Source organism: Nanorana parkeri, unplaced genomic scaffold (assembly GCF_000935625.1).
Source record: "Nanorana parkeri isolate BGI_ZX_2015 unplaced genomic scaffold, ASM93562v1 scaffold418, whole genome shotgun sequence".
Lineage (NCBI taxonomy): Eukaryota > Metazoa > Chordata > Amphibia > Anura > Dicroglossidae > Nanorana > Nanorana parkeri.
The window spans coordinates 96,573-116,305 of NW_017306686.1; the positions used below are offsets into that span (position 1 = coordinate 96,573).

General features: G+C 41.9%; 1 protein-coding gene across 1 annotated transcript in view; it reads right to left on the bottom strand.

Moving 5' to 3' along the window:
- PIGK (phosphatidylinositol glycan anchor biosynthesis class K) overlaps positions 1-19,733 on the bottom strand; it is a 102,490-nt gene that overhangs the window by 38,830 nt on the left and 43,927 nt on the right. Inside the window, exon 10 of the mRNA XM_018559867.1 lies at positions 14,169-14,177. Within this exon, the coding sequence (XP_018415369.1) occupies positions 14,169-14,177 (9 nt within the window). The remainder of the gene's footprint in view (positions 1-14,168; positions 14,178-19,733) is intronic.

Below are 19,733 nucleotides of genomic sequence, written 5' to 3' on the forward strand. Positions count from 1 at the left end.
CCTTCCAGCGATGGTCTGTCCCTCAGCGTCCTCCTTTAAATTAGTCAATTCCTCCTTCATTTGTGTTTTTCAAATGCTCCCCACCCCAGACACTGCAGCTCACAATGGGAGGATGTAAGCAGCACAGTCACTTCTGCCAATTCAGAATGCAGTGGGCAGGACTAGGTGCTGCATGAGGTGGACTTCACTGGCAGGATCAATAAGTATTTGTAAGACTTTGCAGGAGGGAGGGGGGAATGGAAAGTGCAGATACACAAAAAAAAAATGTGATGAAGCATTAAATTGTTAATGGGTGGCCACAGTTCTACCCTAACAAAAGTGAAGGTTTCCTTTAAAGCAGACCGTAACCCTTTTCACTAAAAATCACGTCGCCTGGTATGAAGTCATCTTACGTTCATTAGTTAAACATATTTTATTTTTTACTTAAAATTACTGTTTTTCCACTTCCTGGTCCTCTTTCGCAAAAGTGATGTAATGTGCCTAAGTGATGCATCCTGGGAAGGTTACATCAGCAGAGCTGGGAAATCTCATCTGTAATTTCATGATCTCAGGGAAAGGCATTTTCCTCCCCTGAGATGATGTGCATGGTCACATGGCCTAGTCACATGCACCAGAGTTCCAGGAAGTAAAGGGAGATGGATTAATCTGCCCTTAGTAAAAAATGGCCACTGTGAGAAGAATGGGGAGGAAAAGAAAAGTAAGGTATGCAAAGAATAAAAAGGCAATAATGTAGAAGTATCTCTTTATAGATTGTCATTATTAAACATTTCTAAGGGTGTCTTTGTTGTCATGTCACAGATTTGGGTAAAGTTCCTCTTTAACCCCTTCGTGACTGACGACGTACAGTGTACGTCGCCAGCATCGGGGCTGTTTAAACTCTTTGGTGGGCAAGGCAGATAAGGAAAATTGTGCTATGGGGGCTCCCTAGAAATGTATACAATTGGGCTCAATAGACAAAGGTCTCTGCTTGAGCCTATAAAACACAAGCCTAGAAAAAATTCAGCCTAAAAAGAAAAAGTCTCTAAAGCTGATTATACGCTGATCAGTATTCCTCTCTACTGCCGATAATGACTTCACATCAAATACGCCGATTCTGACACTGCTCAATTCTGCAAATATTTATCAGCGAAAAGACCTGAGCACAGAAAGTAAACCCTGTGTTGTGTTTTGTTTTTTTGTAGTCTATGGTGCGCTGCCTAATACACTTCAAAGCCTTCTCTCTCCATTAATGAAATAAAACAAGCCACATCAGAGCCGTCAGAGGCTTTTAAAGTTTTTTTTTTTCTTTTTCAGCTGAAAGTGAAATTATCCCCAAACCAAGAAGTGTAAATAAAACCGAATACGCAACACCTGAGACTGGAACAAAATGTCACGCACAGAATCACCGCTTCTATCGAAGGATAGAAGAATCACTGCTTTTATCTGAGGATTTCAGCAGGGAAACTAAACAGTGCCTTATTACAAATAATAGTGAATAATAAACACAGCATAACGCAATACACTAAAATCTTCCAAATTAAAAGACCTAAAGTAAAATCAGCGCAGATGTACGATTCATTCACCTGACCTTTGGGTGCATCTAGAATAGAAGGTGGTGTGGTCTACGACATGCTGGCTCATATCAGAGAATGTATGCCATTAAAGACCCTTCACCCCATTATCCAAACTGAACACCGGGCTATACAGCCAGACAACTTTCATGTTAAAAAATAAAATTTATATATGTGTGTGTGTGTGTGTGTGTGTGTGTATATATATATAATTATATACACACACGGTCAAAAATATTGGCACCCTGCATTTTTGTCAGATAATGCCCCCACTTTGCGCAGAAAATTGTTGCAATTGCAAATGTTTAGGCATTCTCATGTTTATGTCTTTTGTTTGCATTGGTATAATACAAAAAAAGTGGGGGGGGAAACAGCAAAACCTGACACATTCCACGCAAAACTCCAAAAATGGCCTGGACAAAATTATTGGCACCCTCAATTAATATTTGGTAGCAGAGCGGAAAACAATAACTGAAATCAATGGCTTCCTTTATTATGGTTTTCTATTGTGTTGTTACAAACACACGAACAAATAAAAATCCCCTCCCTCTGGAGCGCCACCACCCCCCTCCCCCACACACACCCTGTTTTGTGATGAACTGCTAGCGCCAAGCTCCTACTCGACTAGAGAAAGTTTGTGGTCCAGTGTCTCTTCCCCTCTCACCCTTGGAACTGAATAAAATTAAAACTGTTGGCTCCAATGTATAATGAAAAATGGTTATTCAATTATAACAATGTGTAGAAGCTCAAATCTTCAATCAAGCTGTACTGAATTGGTACCATTGCAAATTCACATATCCTTGCAAGATCTGTGTATATCCAAAGGCCACATATACATGCAAAACATGTTTTAATATGTAGAAGCCAAATTGGGTAAACACAATATCAACTCAGACTTTTTATAATTATATAAATATGTTAAATTCTACCATAAGATGTTATAAAACAAAAATCCTTCCACATGCTAACGACATGCTAGAAGGTGGCCCTGGTGTGTGCGAGTATGTATGCATGTGCAATAGGGACTTAGATTATAAGCTCTTCTAGGGCTGGGACTGATGTGAATGTGCAGTACATAAAGTTCTCTTTTTGTTCCAAGACCAATTGTTTCTTTTTAATTAAACTGATCGCTAACTAATCAAATTTAGTGAAATTGATTTCTGAAAGAAACAATTATTTTGCAGAAACAAATCTGTACATAAGGATCATGATTCAAAGGGCACGTAGCATTGTACATAAGGATCATGATTTAAAGGGCACGTAGCATTGCTATCAGTCGGGAAAGCACAATTGTTATCTTCAGAGTATGACCCCTGTACATACCCCATCTCTTCTGGTTTCCTGAAAGGTGTGGCAAGGGCCCATTTCCATGTTCTGCTTGTATATCAAAAGCTCGTTTTTCTTCAACATCACCCACCAATAGTTCGGTCTCGCTTGGGTTTTTCCTGAAAGCCGGAGGACTAATTTTCATTTACTTTGCGTGGCTGGCTGCCCTGGGAGTCCCCAAATCAAATTAAGCAGTAAGCCAATACAAGATGAATTACACTCCGGGGACGCATTTATATTCTTTTCAGCAGCACTGAATTTACCCATTTCCATCTAGGAGCAATTTAGAAAATCCCTGCAAAGCGCGTTTAACTTTTCCCCGTAACAGGTTTACTGGATAGCAAGCAGGCTCCACTGCTTGACCTTACCAGTGACTCGCTCCTCCACTCCTTTTCACTTACCACAGCATTAAAAAAACAAAAAAGACCGTCCTTCTGGGTATGGTGCAGCACATGACTTTCTTCCCTGCCCAATAGTTTAGTACTTGAGGCCCGAGTATCCAAAACCAGCCTGGGAGCTATCACATTAGGGCAGAAAAAGTTCCTTAGTCCTGTGTAAATTCCAACTCAGACCTGACCTAGATCATACACAGGGATTTTGGGGGGCATGTCACTATGTCGTCTAGAAGAAGGGACCCTGCGTGGCCCCGAACAGTTGGCTGTATGTTGCATGTGACAATTTAATAAAAAGTGCTTTACTTCTTGCACACATTATCGAGTGCTGGTGACTTCTATTATGGACGGCATCTGACACAGCGCCATCCGTGTTGTCACTTCATGCACTAACCCTCCGTGTTGTCACTTCAAGCACCAACCCTCCGTTAAGGTCTGTATGCTGTATGGAGTACAGGTGATTTGGGGTTATCGATTATGGGGGGCCTCTCGCAGCAGAACTGGGCACAGAGAGGGGGAAAGTGGAATGCAAGCAAAAGCACCAATGGGTGCTTGCCATCCAGCAATTGGATTACTTTGCATTAGATGGGAAAACAAAGGGTTCACTTTGCAACTTTAACCTTAGACCAACTCTGTCACGTGGAAGAAAGGAAGTTAATCACATGCTCTCCTTATCCGGAAGTGCAGCCTTTATCTCTTTACTCCCATTAATGGAAGGGAAGATGAGGCTAAGCAGCTGGAAAGGGAGACGTTAGGGGAACCTGTTGATTTTCTGTGTATGGGCAAAGCACTGGTTGGTAGAGACTGTGTCTACTGATTTCTGTCCATTTTAAAACTGCTTCTCTCCCCAAACAAGTCCATGAGAATGCAAACACAACTAAAGTAAAGTAAAATTCAGGTCAACTGCACCTGCAGTTAATTCTAAATGATCTCAGGACCATCTCAAATTTTACCATCAACAAAGACCCTAAAACTGCTCTTGTAAAAAAAAGTCTTGGGGGGGAAGGTGGTCAAAGCCCGGCACTTTCAATGAACTTTTGAGCCTTCTCATCTCCCATGGAAACTGGTCAGTGAACCGCTAGTGCATGGCCTGCAGAATGAAAATCTATTTAAAACAGCAGTCTTACGAAACAATTCGATTCTCCGGCTTCTTTATTCTATTACATGTGAATCTCAAGATTAGATGAGGCGCTTCAAAGAATAATCTATGTGTCCTGCTGTACTGGATCAATAGATGACAATTCAAACTACAATAGGTTTACAGCATCATTGAGCAATTCATGGGCAATACAAAATATATATCTGAATTGCGAGCTGAACTTCCATCAATACTCATTTCATATTTCAGTGATCGCAATGCTGCAGCAGCAATTATGAAATTTCTAATTAAATAGATAGTGAGCTTGTTTGGGCTGGGCACTTATTCTTAGAGTTTCATTATTTCTATATGGTTTACTGTCATTGCTAAACGCATTGAATGTCGTCAACTTGCAGTGCACTGCGGAGGATGCTAGATCCGCACATATCGGGTAGACCTGACTAGTATTCTAACCCTTCCACTCTCTAACCAACTTTAAAAAAACGTCAATTTTACTGAGGACTTGGGAATGGTAAATTGTTTTATTTAAATATATGCATTCTAAAAAAGAAAAGTGGATTGCCTAGTACTCATTTTAAATGTTAGGGGAGGCTTTAGCATTAGGTACAAAACTCAGTGACATTTAAGGAAGCTACAGGATTTATGCTCTTGACATTGAAAGCTCCACCTGGAAAAGTACCAGTGTTGAGCTGTTGGGACTCAAAACCTAATATATTACTTAAAGTGACACTAAACTCAAGAGCTTTTTAAGTAATAAGCACCGGCATTCTGTAAATGTAAGCAACTAATGTGATTTTAGAAACATCTGTCTAATATAGGATTTTTATTTATGAGATATGGAGAAAAGTATCAGTGGTGCCAAAGCAATCAGTCAACTTCCAGCCACCATTTTTTCTACTGAATGTGACACATACGTGAAGGACAACTAAAGGGAAGACAGACTTCTTCTGTGTCCTGACCGGAGGTGAGAGGGAAGGTACAAATAGTATTGGAGCTCCATGATTCCAAAAGTGTTTCAATCTGAGCTATAAGCGAGTTTCTCATTGGCACAGAGCTCAGAGGTCACCTGGTCTTCACCAGAGCCCCTGGTTGTGCTGATGGAATTGGTTGCATGATATTTTAAAAGGATACATCCCAAGATTCCCTATGCAGGTGGTGGAGGAAACTGGAGACAAGGGTCACAGGATAGACCAGGGACTTGGTGGATCAGACAGACAAACATCAAGAGCCAGGTATAATGGAAACTTACAGCAGGCCAAGGTCAGGAAAAGGAGCACATGTATATACAAGGCCAAGACATAAAGAAGTATCATTCCAGGTGAAGTGAACAGATAAAGAATAACAAGGGTAACCAACTGAGTCAAGTATGCATCAGTGTATAGGATGGTGTAAGGTGATGTTGCTTGAAAGCCCTAAAATGTTGCATTAGATGAAAGGTCTGTCTGATGGCCATTTCACTGTTCTGTAGATCTGTCCTCCGAGCGACTGAGTATCTGAAGCATTTAAAGTGACACTAAACTCAGGAGTTAAACCTTCAAAATGCATTCAAGTAACTTAACTATTAACCACGATGTATCTTATTTGTGTATCACTGGGCTGTAGATCTTCAAATCATCTCTGAATTGGTGCCGACACTGTCCTTCCTTCTGGAGGGTGGATACTTTTGTTCCCCATGGTCCCTGTGTGTGTTGTAAAGTAGTCACCGCTCCAAGCTCACTCCCGTCATGGACTACAATCTCATGTTTAGTTTACTCATTTGTATTGAGATTGTAGTCCATGACGGGAGTGAGCTTGGAGCAGTGACTACTTTACAACACACACGGGGACCATGGAGAACAAAAGTAGCCCCCCTCCAGAAGGAAGGACAGTGTCAGCACCATTACAGAGATGATTTGAGGATCTACAGCCGAGTGATACACAAATAAGATACATTGTTGTTAATAGTTAAGGTACTTGAATGCATTTTTAAGATTTAACTTCTGAGTTTAGTGTCACTTTAAGTTGATGGGACTAAAGCTGATCGTTTTTCTGAAACTGTGCATTCAGGTTTACATGTAAATAGTGTTTACGGGTGCTCTTGAATTTCTGGCCATTGGCCATTTCCCAAATCCATACAAAAAGAGACGGTTGAAAACTACTTTTATGAACTTTTAAATCGGTGTTTACTTAAAACTGAGGAAAATAAGCATAAAACAGCATTGCACGTGCAACGGTAATAAATTCTCGCTGCTCTGAACGCATTCATAGCCTTCCCAGCCAGCCTGTTCTCTAATAAACCATAAGGGATAGATTTATACAGTTTTATTGACGCGGTTTGGTTTCAAGTACGCGATTTAATGAGGCTGTTTATGTGAATATGTTGGGTTTTAATTAGGCTCCATACACAGACAGACAAGCAAACAAAAACCCGAGTTGGTAGCACATTTCGGCAGCTAATGGTTTGCGTACATTTCGCAGGATAAATTGGCTCTTGTGGGATTCCGGGATGTTCTGGAGCTACCGGGTATCCAGGTGATAAATGGCTTTGCTTTCCCTGCCTGACTGAAAGCAAATATATTTAAATGATCCAGGTGAGCTGAAGTGATCATGATTTACATACGGGCTGCAGCAAACCATAACTATACATCACGGGGCTCCACAGCGAAGTCATTATTGGGCCCTTAGGCTCTACAACATCCAATTCAAAAGCAATTGCGGTACAAAGACCATTTGGTATTTAGTGTACAGCTTCTGAAGATCGGCTTGATTGAATTTGGTGCAGAAGGTTCTGTGCAAGATATTTTGACAGCAAAGCTTTGGCACATATATATTTCGTATACTTTTCACACCAGGAATAGTAATAGTTACTTAAAATTTCAAAAAAAAATAAAACCTAACCATAAACCCAATGCTTGTAGTACATCTAAAGGCTCCCGTATGCCAGGTTAAACAGGTCCCAGCTCCAGATAATATGTGGCATACAAGCAGGGTCGGATTTCCCGGAAAGCCAACCAAGGCCCGGCCTTGGGGCAGCAGGGAGTAGGGGGGTAGCAGGGGTGTGGAATTCTCCCAATGCCTGGGACATGCTGTTCAGGGCACGGGTGTGTAGTTATTTTCTACATTTAGCCCTGCTTTGGGCGTTGGTTTTGTACAGGTGATCCCAGCGATGTCGCCGAGATCACTTGTATGCAGCCTGCAGGTCTGCCATTTCCCAATGGGGGGGGAGCTGGGGGATTTGGAAGGTAGGGGGGTGCATTGAGGAACGTGGCAGCAGAGAGAGTAAATCTGGCCCTGCATACAAGCCTCAATGCAGAAAAAGAAAAAACTTCCTTTATCTTGCCTGAATGAGCCAAATCCTCCGTGGCTCACAGTGGGAGGGTTTCAGTAACAGTGAATCCAAAAAACTGTGGGCAGGGCTGACTGACTGACATGCTACAGATCTGTGAATCAGCAATAACAATGCTGACAGTGGCACCCCTGTAATGTGTTCTCATTCCACTTTAGTGCTAACAGGTACAAGGGTGACAATGCTGCTCTGAATTCAGGAGCAGTGCAGCCACGTTGTCACCCCAAGGCAGGAAGCTGCATGAAGTGTACTTCAATGGATGGACTAACAAGTCTTTATGAGACTTTGCAGGGGGTACATGGGAGAAATGTAAAGCTGACCACACACTGTGCAGAATCGGTCTGGTTGATGAAGTGTAAAAATAAATAATAAAATAAATGAAAAAATAATAGTTTTAACTTTAAAGTCCCATGCTCCTGCATATTATAAACATGCGTCGGGTGCACCTATGTAAGAAAATGGTTGCGCTACACATGTGAGGTATCGTCATGTGCACTAATGAGAGCAATAATTCTAGTGCCTAGAATCATGGAGATCTCTAAACTGATGACCTGTATGGGCTTTTAGTGTCACCTATGGATAATTTAGGCGCTATATTTTGTCACAGTTTCACACAGTTTTCAACATTGGTTTTTACTCGTCGCAAACATAATTTTTTTATATTTTACAAATTAAATGGGTATTAAATTGTGTTTTGGGGAACTAAAATTAACATAAGCGCATTTTGTACTACATTTTTGAGTTTGATAAAGAGCTGTGCTAATATCGTGAGATGTAAAAAATTGCAGCTGCCACCATTTTATTCAACAGGGTCTCTGCTTTCAGAAAATAAATAATATGTGGGGGTTTTAAGTCATTTTCAAGCCTAAAATGTTGTTATAACACATGTGAAAAAAAACCGCAAAAAATTTACCTTTACCTTTACACCAAAAATCATATTCTACCAATGTATCACTCTATGTATGATGAATAATAATAACATAGACATGTCAGGTGTAAAATGCTGTGATTGTGAAATACTTACACTTGCAGAGCATTTACTTCCTGCTTTGAAAGGGCAAAATTGGGATTGCCTTGTCATCAGCAGGGCATTGGTGGAAAATCTCATCTGTAATCTCACGAGATCTCAGGGAAAGGCAAATACCTCCCCTGAGATGATGTGCATTGTCACATGTCTAGTCACATGTGCCAGAAATCCAGGAAGTAAAGGGAGAGCTAGTAATCTGCCCTTAGTAAACATGGCCACTGTCAGAAGACTGGGGAAGAAAAGACAAATAAGGAATGCAAAGAATACAAAGCCGGCAATTATCTAGAATTATGTGTGTGTAGATTGTCATTACTAAACATTTCTAAAGGTGTGTTTGTTGTTATTTTAAAGATATGGGTAAAGGTCCGCTTAAATACACGTTGGTGACTGACAACAAATAAATAAATATTCTGGGTTCCTATTTTGAAGGACATCTAATCTGTATGTTAACAGTCCCACCTGCTCCAGGAACTAAGAGCCGTTAATTGGTTTTATTTAGAGATCTAAAGACTTGGCCATGACAGACTACAGAGAATGAATTTTTTAGACCCCCAGTAGTTCTTCATGATCACATTGGAAAAGGGATAGCGATAAGAGGTGATCCCCTATGGCTATGTTCTGGCACAGGATTACGGTTTCCCTGCCATAAATCTCATCTGAAAGAATAATTTAGTGCCATGCCCCTGGCAAGATTAAACTACAGCCGGCTCAGCAACTTCTGTAGAATGGGGAGATGACCCAGCAAATCAGAACGTCCCTCTCTGACTCTTTATCCATACATCTGAATCTTTGTGGTATCGACTACAGTAAAGCAAATGCCACTCAGTGAGATATAAAAATATCAAAGCTAGCAGGGTCTTGTCCTGTATTAAAAAGGGGATGTATTGCAGGGACAAGTCTATAATTTTGCCACTTTATAGATCATTGGTTCGACCTCATCTGGAGTACGCGGTCCAGTTCTGGTCACCAGTACTAAGAAAAGATGTCCTTGAGTTGGAAAAAGTCCAGCGAAGGGCAACCAAACTAATTAGGGGTATGGAGGACCAGAGCTACGAGACGAGGCTACTAAATTTAAACATGTTCACATTAGAGGTGAGGAGATTAAGGGGGGATATGATTTCCATGTACAAAATGTTTAATGGTGGCAGCAACATTAGCGATAAACTGTTTAAAATTAACTCAGTTACAAAAACTAGAGGTCACCACCTAAAATTGGTGGAAAAAAAATTCCAGCACAAGGGGCGAAGGGGGTTCTTCACAGTAAGATCAGTTAGTGTCCGGAACTCACTGCCACAGGCGGCGATCTCAGCAAAGAATGTGGAATTGTTCAAGAAACTTTTGGACGATTTCTTAAGGGACCGTAATATACAGGTGTACGGGTACTCCTAGAATGAGATCCTAATAGGTTGGACTTGATGGACTAATGTCTTTATTCAACCTCAAATACTATGTAACTATGTAACTATGTCTCCACCCCCATACCAATCTTGTTTGGGTATCTGGAAGTTTTTAGGATTCTACATATAAAAGTAAAGAAATATGGAATTACAATTTATTTTGCTAAAAAGTTTAAATCGCAACCCTCAGCTGGGAGGGAAATGAAATAAAGGAGCTCTGCGGACTGACCTGGCGTATACTACAAAGGGCACAGCGATCTTTAAAATATATGGCCATGGCCTTTTGAGACAACACTAGTCAAACCAGTCACAGGTTTCTGTAAGCCCTGGTGGACACCTAGGTTTTTTTGAGCAGTTCGAAAAGCACTTTTAACTACCCAACACAAGAAATCCCGTGATTTTCAATGGCCCTAGTTTACACTTCAGCAGAAAAACGCCAGACGCCTGAAAAGATACAAGAGCTTCTTTGGGCTTTTCCTCCCCATAGACTTAAAAGGAGAACTGCTTTTCACTCACCTCATAGTTCTAGCCGACCTGTGACAATGAGACTGTCACAGGTCGGATCAGTAGATCGGGAGGTGAGCGAACACATACCGGCGTTCACTCACCTCTCGATCCTGTCACGGCTCTCTGCCGTGACAGGGGAGGGACTGGATTCCCCCCTCCCTGCTCCGATCCGCCAGCTCTGACTTTGCCCTGCTGCTTGATACAGCCCAATTGCTCATTACGCTCTTGTTTATATTATCTTTGCGCTTGTATCATTTGGTCAAATGTAATCAAATCTTTGACAGGGAAAAAGAGAATTATGGAAAATCAATTTCAAGATTAAACCGGCAAGCATGACATTTTTTTCATCCAGTCCCTCTTATAGAAATCGGTCTTGTTATTTTATATTAAAATAATGAAAGTAAATTAATTTAATATAATTCTATTAAAATGTTATATTAAAATAATTAAAGACTTGATTATTTTTGGCAATGCCCAAATTGCTTGCCCTGCTGGGACATGCAGGTATGAGTGGTCTCTGTTTAGGGCCCAGCCACACCACACATTTAGTTGTTCTAAAGCGCTGGCAGTCTATCAACGTACAAGACAGTCTATCGATACTCATATTGGGGAGTACCACCATGCCTAGTAGCGCATATACGTACCAAAAAGAGGTAGAAAAAAAAAATAAGCTATATGTTAGGTAATATAACAATAATCTTAACTAACTACTAAGTATTTGAAAATATTTTTATAAATATTCTTTAATTTCCATTAAAACTAGCAAAAATTAAAAATTACAGGCTGGTATTATAATAGTGTACAATACCTCCCCCCAGTTCTCCATTATAAAGATGCTAGCACAAAATCAGAGCAATATTCCATCACAACAGTCTCAGTATTACTCTACTGATGGAGCAACTGAATACTCTCAACACGTTTCATGAGCTTAGTAGGCCACTTCATCAGGGATTATAGAGGATATAGTACTTTTGTCTCTATTGTATACAACATGGCTGGAAAAATCCCAGGAAAATTCTCCTGGCTCCTGGATTGGACAGACTGGCTTCTGAATTCCATTTGTCAATTGTGCACCCCTGGTGTACAAGAATAACCAGTCACCATTGAAAACAATTATGCCAACTGTGCATGCGTCAGTCTCTCTGCAATGAGAAAGGGAAGAAGACCACAGGAGATGATCGCCTCCTCCTAAAAATTCAACTTCAATCAGCTCATTCCTTACCGTTATCACCTTCTGTAGAACTAGCCCCTCCATTTTAGATGGTAAAATCCTTCTAATCCTCTTGTATGGAATTGCTTTGTAACCGTACGGTGCAAATGTTGGAGCAATATAAATCCTGTATTATAATATTAATAATCGACTATGTAATGACCAATATTTGTCCCGTAATAAGCAGCTGGAACCTCCCGAGTGTCTAGTCTTTTATCTACCACACTCAGTGGTTGGTGTACTATGTATTCAAATGAAGAGGTTCTGGGACCGTCAATTAGAGTTCCCCAATATATGTTCAATATCCCTTATCCGGTCACTTCTATCACAAAGAGGAAAAGGAAAAAATCTGGAACTTCGTCTATGTTCCCAATGCGCCATGTCCAATTCAACTACTGTATCCTTCTGATCAGAGTTGTACCCCATGCGTCTCCCCCATAGTGAGAATACATTTGGTTCAGTTAATCTTTCCATATAATGGAGTTTATCCATGCACTTATGTAGGGATGTTCAGATACCAGTGCCGACACTTGGCATTTTCACAAGGACTACCAGGGTTGCAGAAGTTGCAGCTGGGACCCGGCTCTGGCTCTCCACCACTGTCCTGAATTGATTAGTCAGTTTTGTTTGAAAAACTGTCACATGACACTAAACAAAAATCTATCAGTACTTGTATCTGTGAGGACTTGGACAAGTATCAGTACTTGTAAAAATGGTATCGGTGCATCCCTTATATTTCTTTTAAAAAAAATATCATACATTAAAACAGAGATGTACAAATACCAGGAGCTCCGTGTGCTCCTTTAAACTGACAGCTGCCTCCTAACTTTTGAGTTTTTCTCTAGTCTAGTCTTGTAGCTGGAATAGTATCTGTACTTGTACCGAATACGGTACTTGGTATCTGAACATCCCTACACCTATGTAGTTTAGTTGCCATTCCCTGCATTATTTCCAGGTCTGCAACGTTCTATTTGAGAACAGGAGCCCAAAATTAAAGATGAGGTCTTACCTACGCTTTGTGCATGGGCATATGTCCCTCTCTCGTCTAAGCTTCTTTCATGATAAGAAAGTATTCCGCCATAGTCCCTCTCCCTGTTATACGTAAGCTAGTATTTTAGAAGGAAACAATGTTCAATGCAGAGATGGATTCTGTAGCAAACCCCTCAGCACATAGTCGGTCACACAATGGGTTAACTTATCTCTTCCAATATGCGCAGAATCTCACTCCACACACACAATACGCCTAACATTTCCCTTCTCTGGGAAAAGAAAAAAAAAAAAGGCCTCGGCAATGAGTCGTTTTTCACTGAGCAATAATAAAATGCCAGCCTGCTCGGCTGGGCTACTGTATTAGGAACTCAATTACTGTAAATCTTCCAATAACTGGTCACGTTTTCAGGTTGCATATAAAATAAATTTGCGGGTGAGCTGGCTTTTCCGTTCTGTGCAAAGTGCATCTAAAGAAAGATCTGCGATCTGTTGGGAGGACAATGATTTTTCTGGGTTAGTGCACCCAAACTGAGTGCGGTTGTATGTAGATGCTGAAGTGTTATAGCACCTAACAGTATAGTAGATCTTGCTGGAATTTCAGTGAAAAGATCCCACATTGTGAGTTACCAGTGTCGATCTCCTGGGTCCCCCTCAGCTATCATTGGTTCCTCCTGCTGACCTCCATGTCACTATTGTATCCTGCAATGGGTGGAGGTCAGAGGGAGGAACCAGAGAGAGCTACGGGTGACCCAGGAGATGGACACTGCAGGAAATGTCAGCATCATTTCAGACTTCAGCAGATGATTTCTCAGCAATAGATCATGGTTCGGAGGGGCAGACAGCAGGAAAGGCAAATATGTACACTATCATTGTAACATAGTATTTGAGGTTGAATAAAAACACAGGTTCATCAAGTCCAACCTATTGCGTGTATGCATGTGCATCTACATGTGTATCTTATTCTCATGTGTACCTGTACCCCTGTATGTTTTACGGTCCCTAAAGAAATCTTCCAAAAATTTTTTAACGATTCCACTCACAGCCGAAATCACTGCTTGTGGCAGCGAGTTCCAGAACCTGACCGTTATGAGAAGAACCCCCTACGCCCCTTGTGCTGAAATCTTTTCTCCACCAATTTTAGGTGGTGGCCTCTGGTCTTTGTTTTGGAGTTTACCGTAAACAGTTTATTGCTGATGTTGCCATCCCCGTTGAACATCTTGTACATCAGAATCATATCTCCCCTTAATCTCATCACTTCCAGCGTGAACCTGTTTAAATTTAGTAACCTTGTCTCATAGCTTAAGTCCTCCATCCCCTTAATTAGTTTGGTTGCCCTTCTCTGGACTCTTTCCAGCTCAAGGACATGCTTTCTGTGGATTGGTGACCAAAACTGGACCACATACTCCAGATGAGGTCGAACCAGTGATTTATAAAGTGGCAAAATTATAGATTTGTCTCTACAATGCTTTCCCTATTTAATACAAGACAGTACTCTGCTCGCTTTGTTTTTATCCTTTCAGGGATCATGCACATGGGCCACTGGTCCTGTAAAGAATAAATTCCAGCATATTTCTCCTCCACCGTGGAGCCATGGGCACTGGATACAGCCTCCCGTAGAAGCCAGTGGCTGTACACATGTATACTCATGTTTCTGCATACAGCTACATATGGCGTAAATCCCTAAACTTTGCAGGTTATTTGCAGCTCAATGTTGCATAACAGGTCCTCTTCAAAAAGCATCCCTTTCCCACTCTTCAGCCACGCCAAACCCCCTCTGAACATGTGCCAGCTTTTTATATTGTCAGAGCAATGTGACACCTATACGGTGCAATAATAAGATATTTCCAAAGCTAAACTTTCAATGGCGCCATTAGTCAAGAAGTCAGAGGCAGTGAAATCTGAAGCGTTTTGCGGCGTTACAAACGACCGGAGGAAAAAGGAAAGGACATTTATTGCGCTAAAATATTCCGCCGCCGTATAAAACATTAAAAAAGAAAAATGACGCGAGGAGAGGCTCCAGTCACGGGAAGCTAATTTATCAGCAGGTAAAAGTATATGACGAATTTAGTTCAAGGTCTGAAGTGCTGGAGATCCGCAGATTTAAAGCTTGTATTCAGGAATGTTCTAAAGCAAAACCCATTCCCATTTATATCTCCAAAATCTATCATAAGCCGCTCTTCACAAAAGAATAAACTGCCCACTGGGAGCGCTAAGGTGAGCCCAAGAGCCATCATTAAAGCGGAACTCCGCTGAAACAGCTAAATACACCGATGAAAACACACATAAAAAGGGAGCCTTTAACCTGCCAAAGGATTTGTAGTTCCGTCGATCCAGTCCAGGAATTTACACAGCTCTGTGACACAATTCATCCCTGTCCGGCAGCACAGAAGATCTTATTTTTCTCTGCAGCTGTTAAATAACACTTGCAGGTCTTGTCCCACCCCCAGCTTGCGCCTAGAGAGTGACTGGAGAGTGAAAAGAGAAGCAGCAGACTGATGAGCTCATCTCACTCGCAGTATAATCTTTGGTGGAAGGAACAGAAATATTGTGTCATGCCCCTCCACTTCCTTCTCCACAGGAACCCTAGACAAGTGATATAGGTTGTGCAGCCTCCATGCCTCGCGTTCCGGGGTATGCACTATTTCTTGCAATCGTACCGCACTGGAATGCAGGGCATTGTATTACCACGCGGTCCTGTGCGGCCGAAAGCACTGCGGGTGGAGGGCATGTCTGCAGTGCCATTGATATGAATGGCACTGCCAAGCCCGCTCGTACCCCAGAACGCAAGGAGACTTTGTGTATGTGATCCCTTGCATTCAGGGCACAGGAGAGTGCGATGAGTGCACATGCTGGTGGAAACGAGCCCTCACTCTGCTCTCTTCTCCTATCTGTGCTATCTGCTTAAGCACAACTGATTACTCCTTGTGCAGCTTCTACCTCTCTCAGTCTGAGCTTTGCTCTACAAGTGATTGCCAAATTATGATATCAGATAAAATTCAGGTACTTACACTCCATGCATTTAAAAAGAAAATACATTGAATGAGATAGAGATATATATATATATATAATAGATATATATATTACACATACACACACACACACACACACACACACACACACACACATATATTTATGAATACAGAGCTGCATCATTTAGTGTATTTTATATCTGCCTGGAATTTTGCTTTAAATATACAGTGGCTTCCACAAAATGTGTTCAGGCCCAACATGTAAAGGGCAGGAGCTGGCTTTCTGTCATAGCTAGCTCATCACCATGATTTCATGAAGGTGCTAAAGCATTGCTGAAATCAATAATTTGGAGTGGCAGTTGTCACATGATCTTTTGCAATCATGTGACCTACTCCTGCCCTTTACATACATCCCCCCCTCTTCTGTGCGCTCCCAAGAAAAAGAGAAAGGCTGTGTTTAGCCTCACCCCTTCAGGAGTCCGCATCAGATAATCGTCATCATAATCAGCACAGTGGCTAAGTGGTTAGCACTTCTGCCATGCAACACCGGGGGTCCTGACCAGGGTTTGTAATCCAGCCAGGAGATTAGCTGCAAGGAGTTTGCATTATTCTACAGCCCAGGAACTAGGAGGGCTCTTGCGATAACACAGGAAGTGTGCAGAGGACACAGGGCAGCTCTGAATGTTTGACGAGATCAAAAGCATTTTATTTTTATTTTTAAACAGATATACCAAATGCTTCCAATGATATATTAAACAGACCAAAAGGGACAAAGAAAAAGTAGATTTTTCGGGACTCCTAGAAAGCATATCCATGTACATTTGTTATACAAAGGCTCCCCCTGGTGGTTACATGCTTTTCCAGGACAAAAACAGCCAAAGCATAGTAAATTAATCATTTCTCATACTGGGATATTTAGAGTTATTCCAATCATATTTTAACAAGCATGAAACCAGTGAAAGAAAAAAAAAAAGCACTTTACAAAAAAAAAAAGAAGTACGATTATAACTGACCTGTTTACTGTCATATTGGTTTACTTTAACCCGAGGAGGCGAGAGGTTACATAGTTACATAGTATTTGAGGTTGAATAAAGACACAGGTCCGTCGAGGTTCTATGGCAGTTGAGGGAATGAGGTGGGTGGGAAGTGCTGTGGCAGTCGAGGGTGAGGTAAGTAGGTAGGACTGAGGTAGTCTACACTGTGTTGCTGTCCTATAATGTCAATCCACCAGATAGAGTGGGTCAGGCTCCAGCACAGCGGCGGGTGTTGAGCAGACAGCCCTAACACCGGCAAGCGGACTTGAGAATGGTGCGTCTTTTCGCTGGGCACCAATTAGCTCAGGGGTGACCAACTCCGGCATCTAGCGGTGCTTTAGCTACAAATCCTAACATGCCTCTGGAAGTCATGCCTGTATGGTTGCAATGCCTCATGGGGCTTGTAGTCCACAGCAGCTGGAAGGCTGGAGTTGCCCACTCCTGGTTTAGCTAAAAGGGGAGAGTCGTTTTATTTTTGCCACTGGGGGAACAAAACCACAGTCACAAGTAACACTGTGTCTCTGTTTCCATTCTCAGACTGGCAAAGTGGAAGTAGGACTGACTCATGATATAACTTAAAGGGCCTATAAACATTCTTAAAAACTATTTAATATCTCTGTGTTCTCCCTTCTTGCTGGAATGATGGGTCATATTGGTAATCCATCTCCCCACATGGCCCTTCTTAATATTGAAGTGCAGGCATATCCAAGAGAGCTCAGAACTGTTGTTGTCCATGTTCTCATTGCTAGCCGTCTGACCATCTCCAGTCTATGGAAACAAACCGATACTGTCGGAAAATGTTTTGCCATAGTCGTGGTCAATATGATTCCTTTCTAAATAAGTGGAATTCTTGAATCCAATTTGCCTCATTACATCAAAAACTTTAGTCCTTGCCTTCTGTCCCTATTAACCTCTACGAAGTACTGGTCCTACGTTTTGTATTCTATCCCTTCTCTTTTTCCTCTTTTTTCTACCCTCTATCTACTTCCTAAATTCCTCAGGTGTCTTTCAAATAAGGGTTGATCATTTAAGAATACTAGCTTTGTTTTAACATTACATGCCACGGCCTTAGCAATATATCAGTAGTGTGTTATATTACCCTATGAGGATCTTGTATGTACCCATTATATGAGACATGCGTTCCTTCCGGTCTTGAACATTGTAATGTTTCTCATATTCCCTGTCTCTTAATACGTATGTACCATGTGGCACCTAAATGCTTCTCGTTTCCTTCTTGTTAAAATGAATAAAAATGATTGAAAATAAAATATTATTTCAAATCTGTCAAAGGCCATTCTCATTACTATTTTCCATTGGCTCAGTCAAACAGCTCATGAAGCTATAGTGGACCTTATGTATGACAAATGTCTTAAGGACAGAAACTGTCTATTAACATGGTTCTGTAGACCCTCGGTTCTCAACTGGTGGGTCGCGACCCCGTGTTCAGTGGGTCGCCGCATGCCTTCCACTTTTCTAGGTGAGTGGCTTCTCAACCTCCCCCCTAGCGCAGCACTGTTAGTTCTTGCCCCAAGCAGCCATTTAAAATATGCTGCCCTGTGCCGCGTGTCAGCTTAAGGTGGGGTGGGCCACGAGGGAGCTCCAGCCATACGAGCATTGCTTACAGCTCCCTTGCATGTGCTGTGGTGTCTGGACCGGAGTGACGTCGCATTCTGACTCTCGGCACCTCTACAGGGCATGCAAAGGAGCTGTACAAGCAATGCACATATGGTTGAGAATGTCTGTGAGTGTGTGAGATTGTGTCTGAGTGTGCGAGATTGTGTCTGTGGTTATGTGTGTGTCAGTGTTTTTGAGGGCTCATTCACACTAGTGCAGTGCGTTAATCGAACAGTCCCGTGCAATTATTGCACTGTACCATGCAATCGCATCTACTACGCGTTCTGGTGTGGGAGGTGCATTGCCATTCATTTAAATGGAACCCCAAAACGCACCTCCTGCGCACAGTTTAATCGCCCGCACCAGAATACATGGTACCACAATGCCATGCATTCCATTGCAGTGCGACTTGGGTCGTGACTTAATATAGGACAAATGTGGGTCCTGAGGTAACACAGGTTGAGAACTACTGCTGTAGACTATAGGAGCCACTGATTGATAATATTATAGTAACAATGCATGACCTAAACGTTACACTAGGGGGTGCACCAAGCTAAGCAAAAGAGTTTGCTGCATTGCCTGTTATTCCACCAATTATTGAGACATGTTTCATTCACTAAAACAGTAACAATGAACACCTAGGAGAAAATGCAGAACCCCAAAGAGCCCAATTGAAAAAAAAATAATTCTCATGCAAAACAGTTTGAGGGTAATTTTAATTGCTTAGAAACAAGGGCCATAGTTACCAATTGCTGTCATATACCTGGGACAAAAGGTGCTTGGACTTTTTGTGTCTGCAAAATTCCATGCTGAGCAACGCAGGTTACATTTGAAGCTGAACTCCAGGCAAACGGCTAAATACACTAACTGGAAATGTGTTTGTATTCGATACTTGTAATCTCTTGTACAGCAGCACTTAGGCAGAAGGAGGATGAGGCAGCACTAGGAGCCAATCCTAAGTACTACATGCACCTGTGCTGACTATAAAGATGATGACTGGAGTAGGGAGCAGAGGGAGGACTCATCAGTATTCTGGTGCTCCTTCACTTTTCAATCAGAGGCTGGCATGAAAGGTGGGGTGGGAGGCAGACGGGCAGGGATGTCGCCTAGCTGAAGATGCTGTTTCCCACGCAGAAAAACTGCCTCGCAACATCTCAAGAGACAGTAGGTGGCTGATCCCTACATTATATTTATACATTAGGGATGCACCGATACCGAGTACTCGTAGTAGCCCAAATGCTCCGATGCCTAGCCCGATACGTCCGGTATCAGGAAGCCAGGCAGCGTGTAATG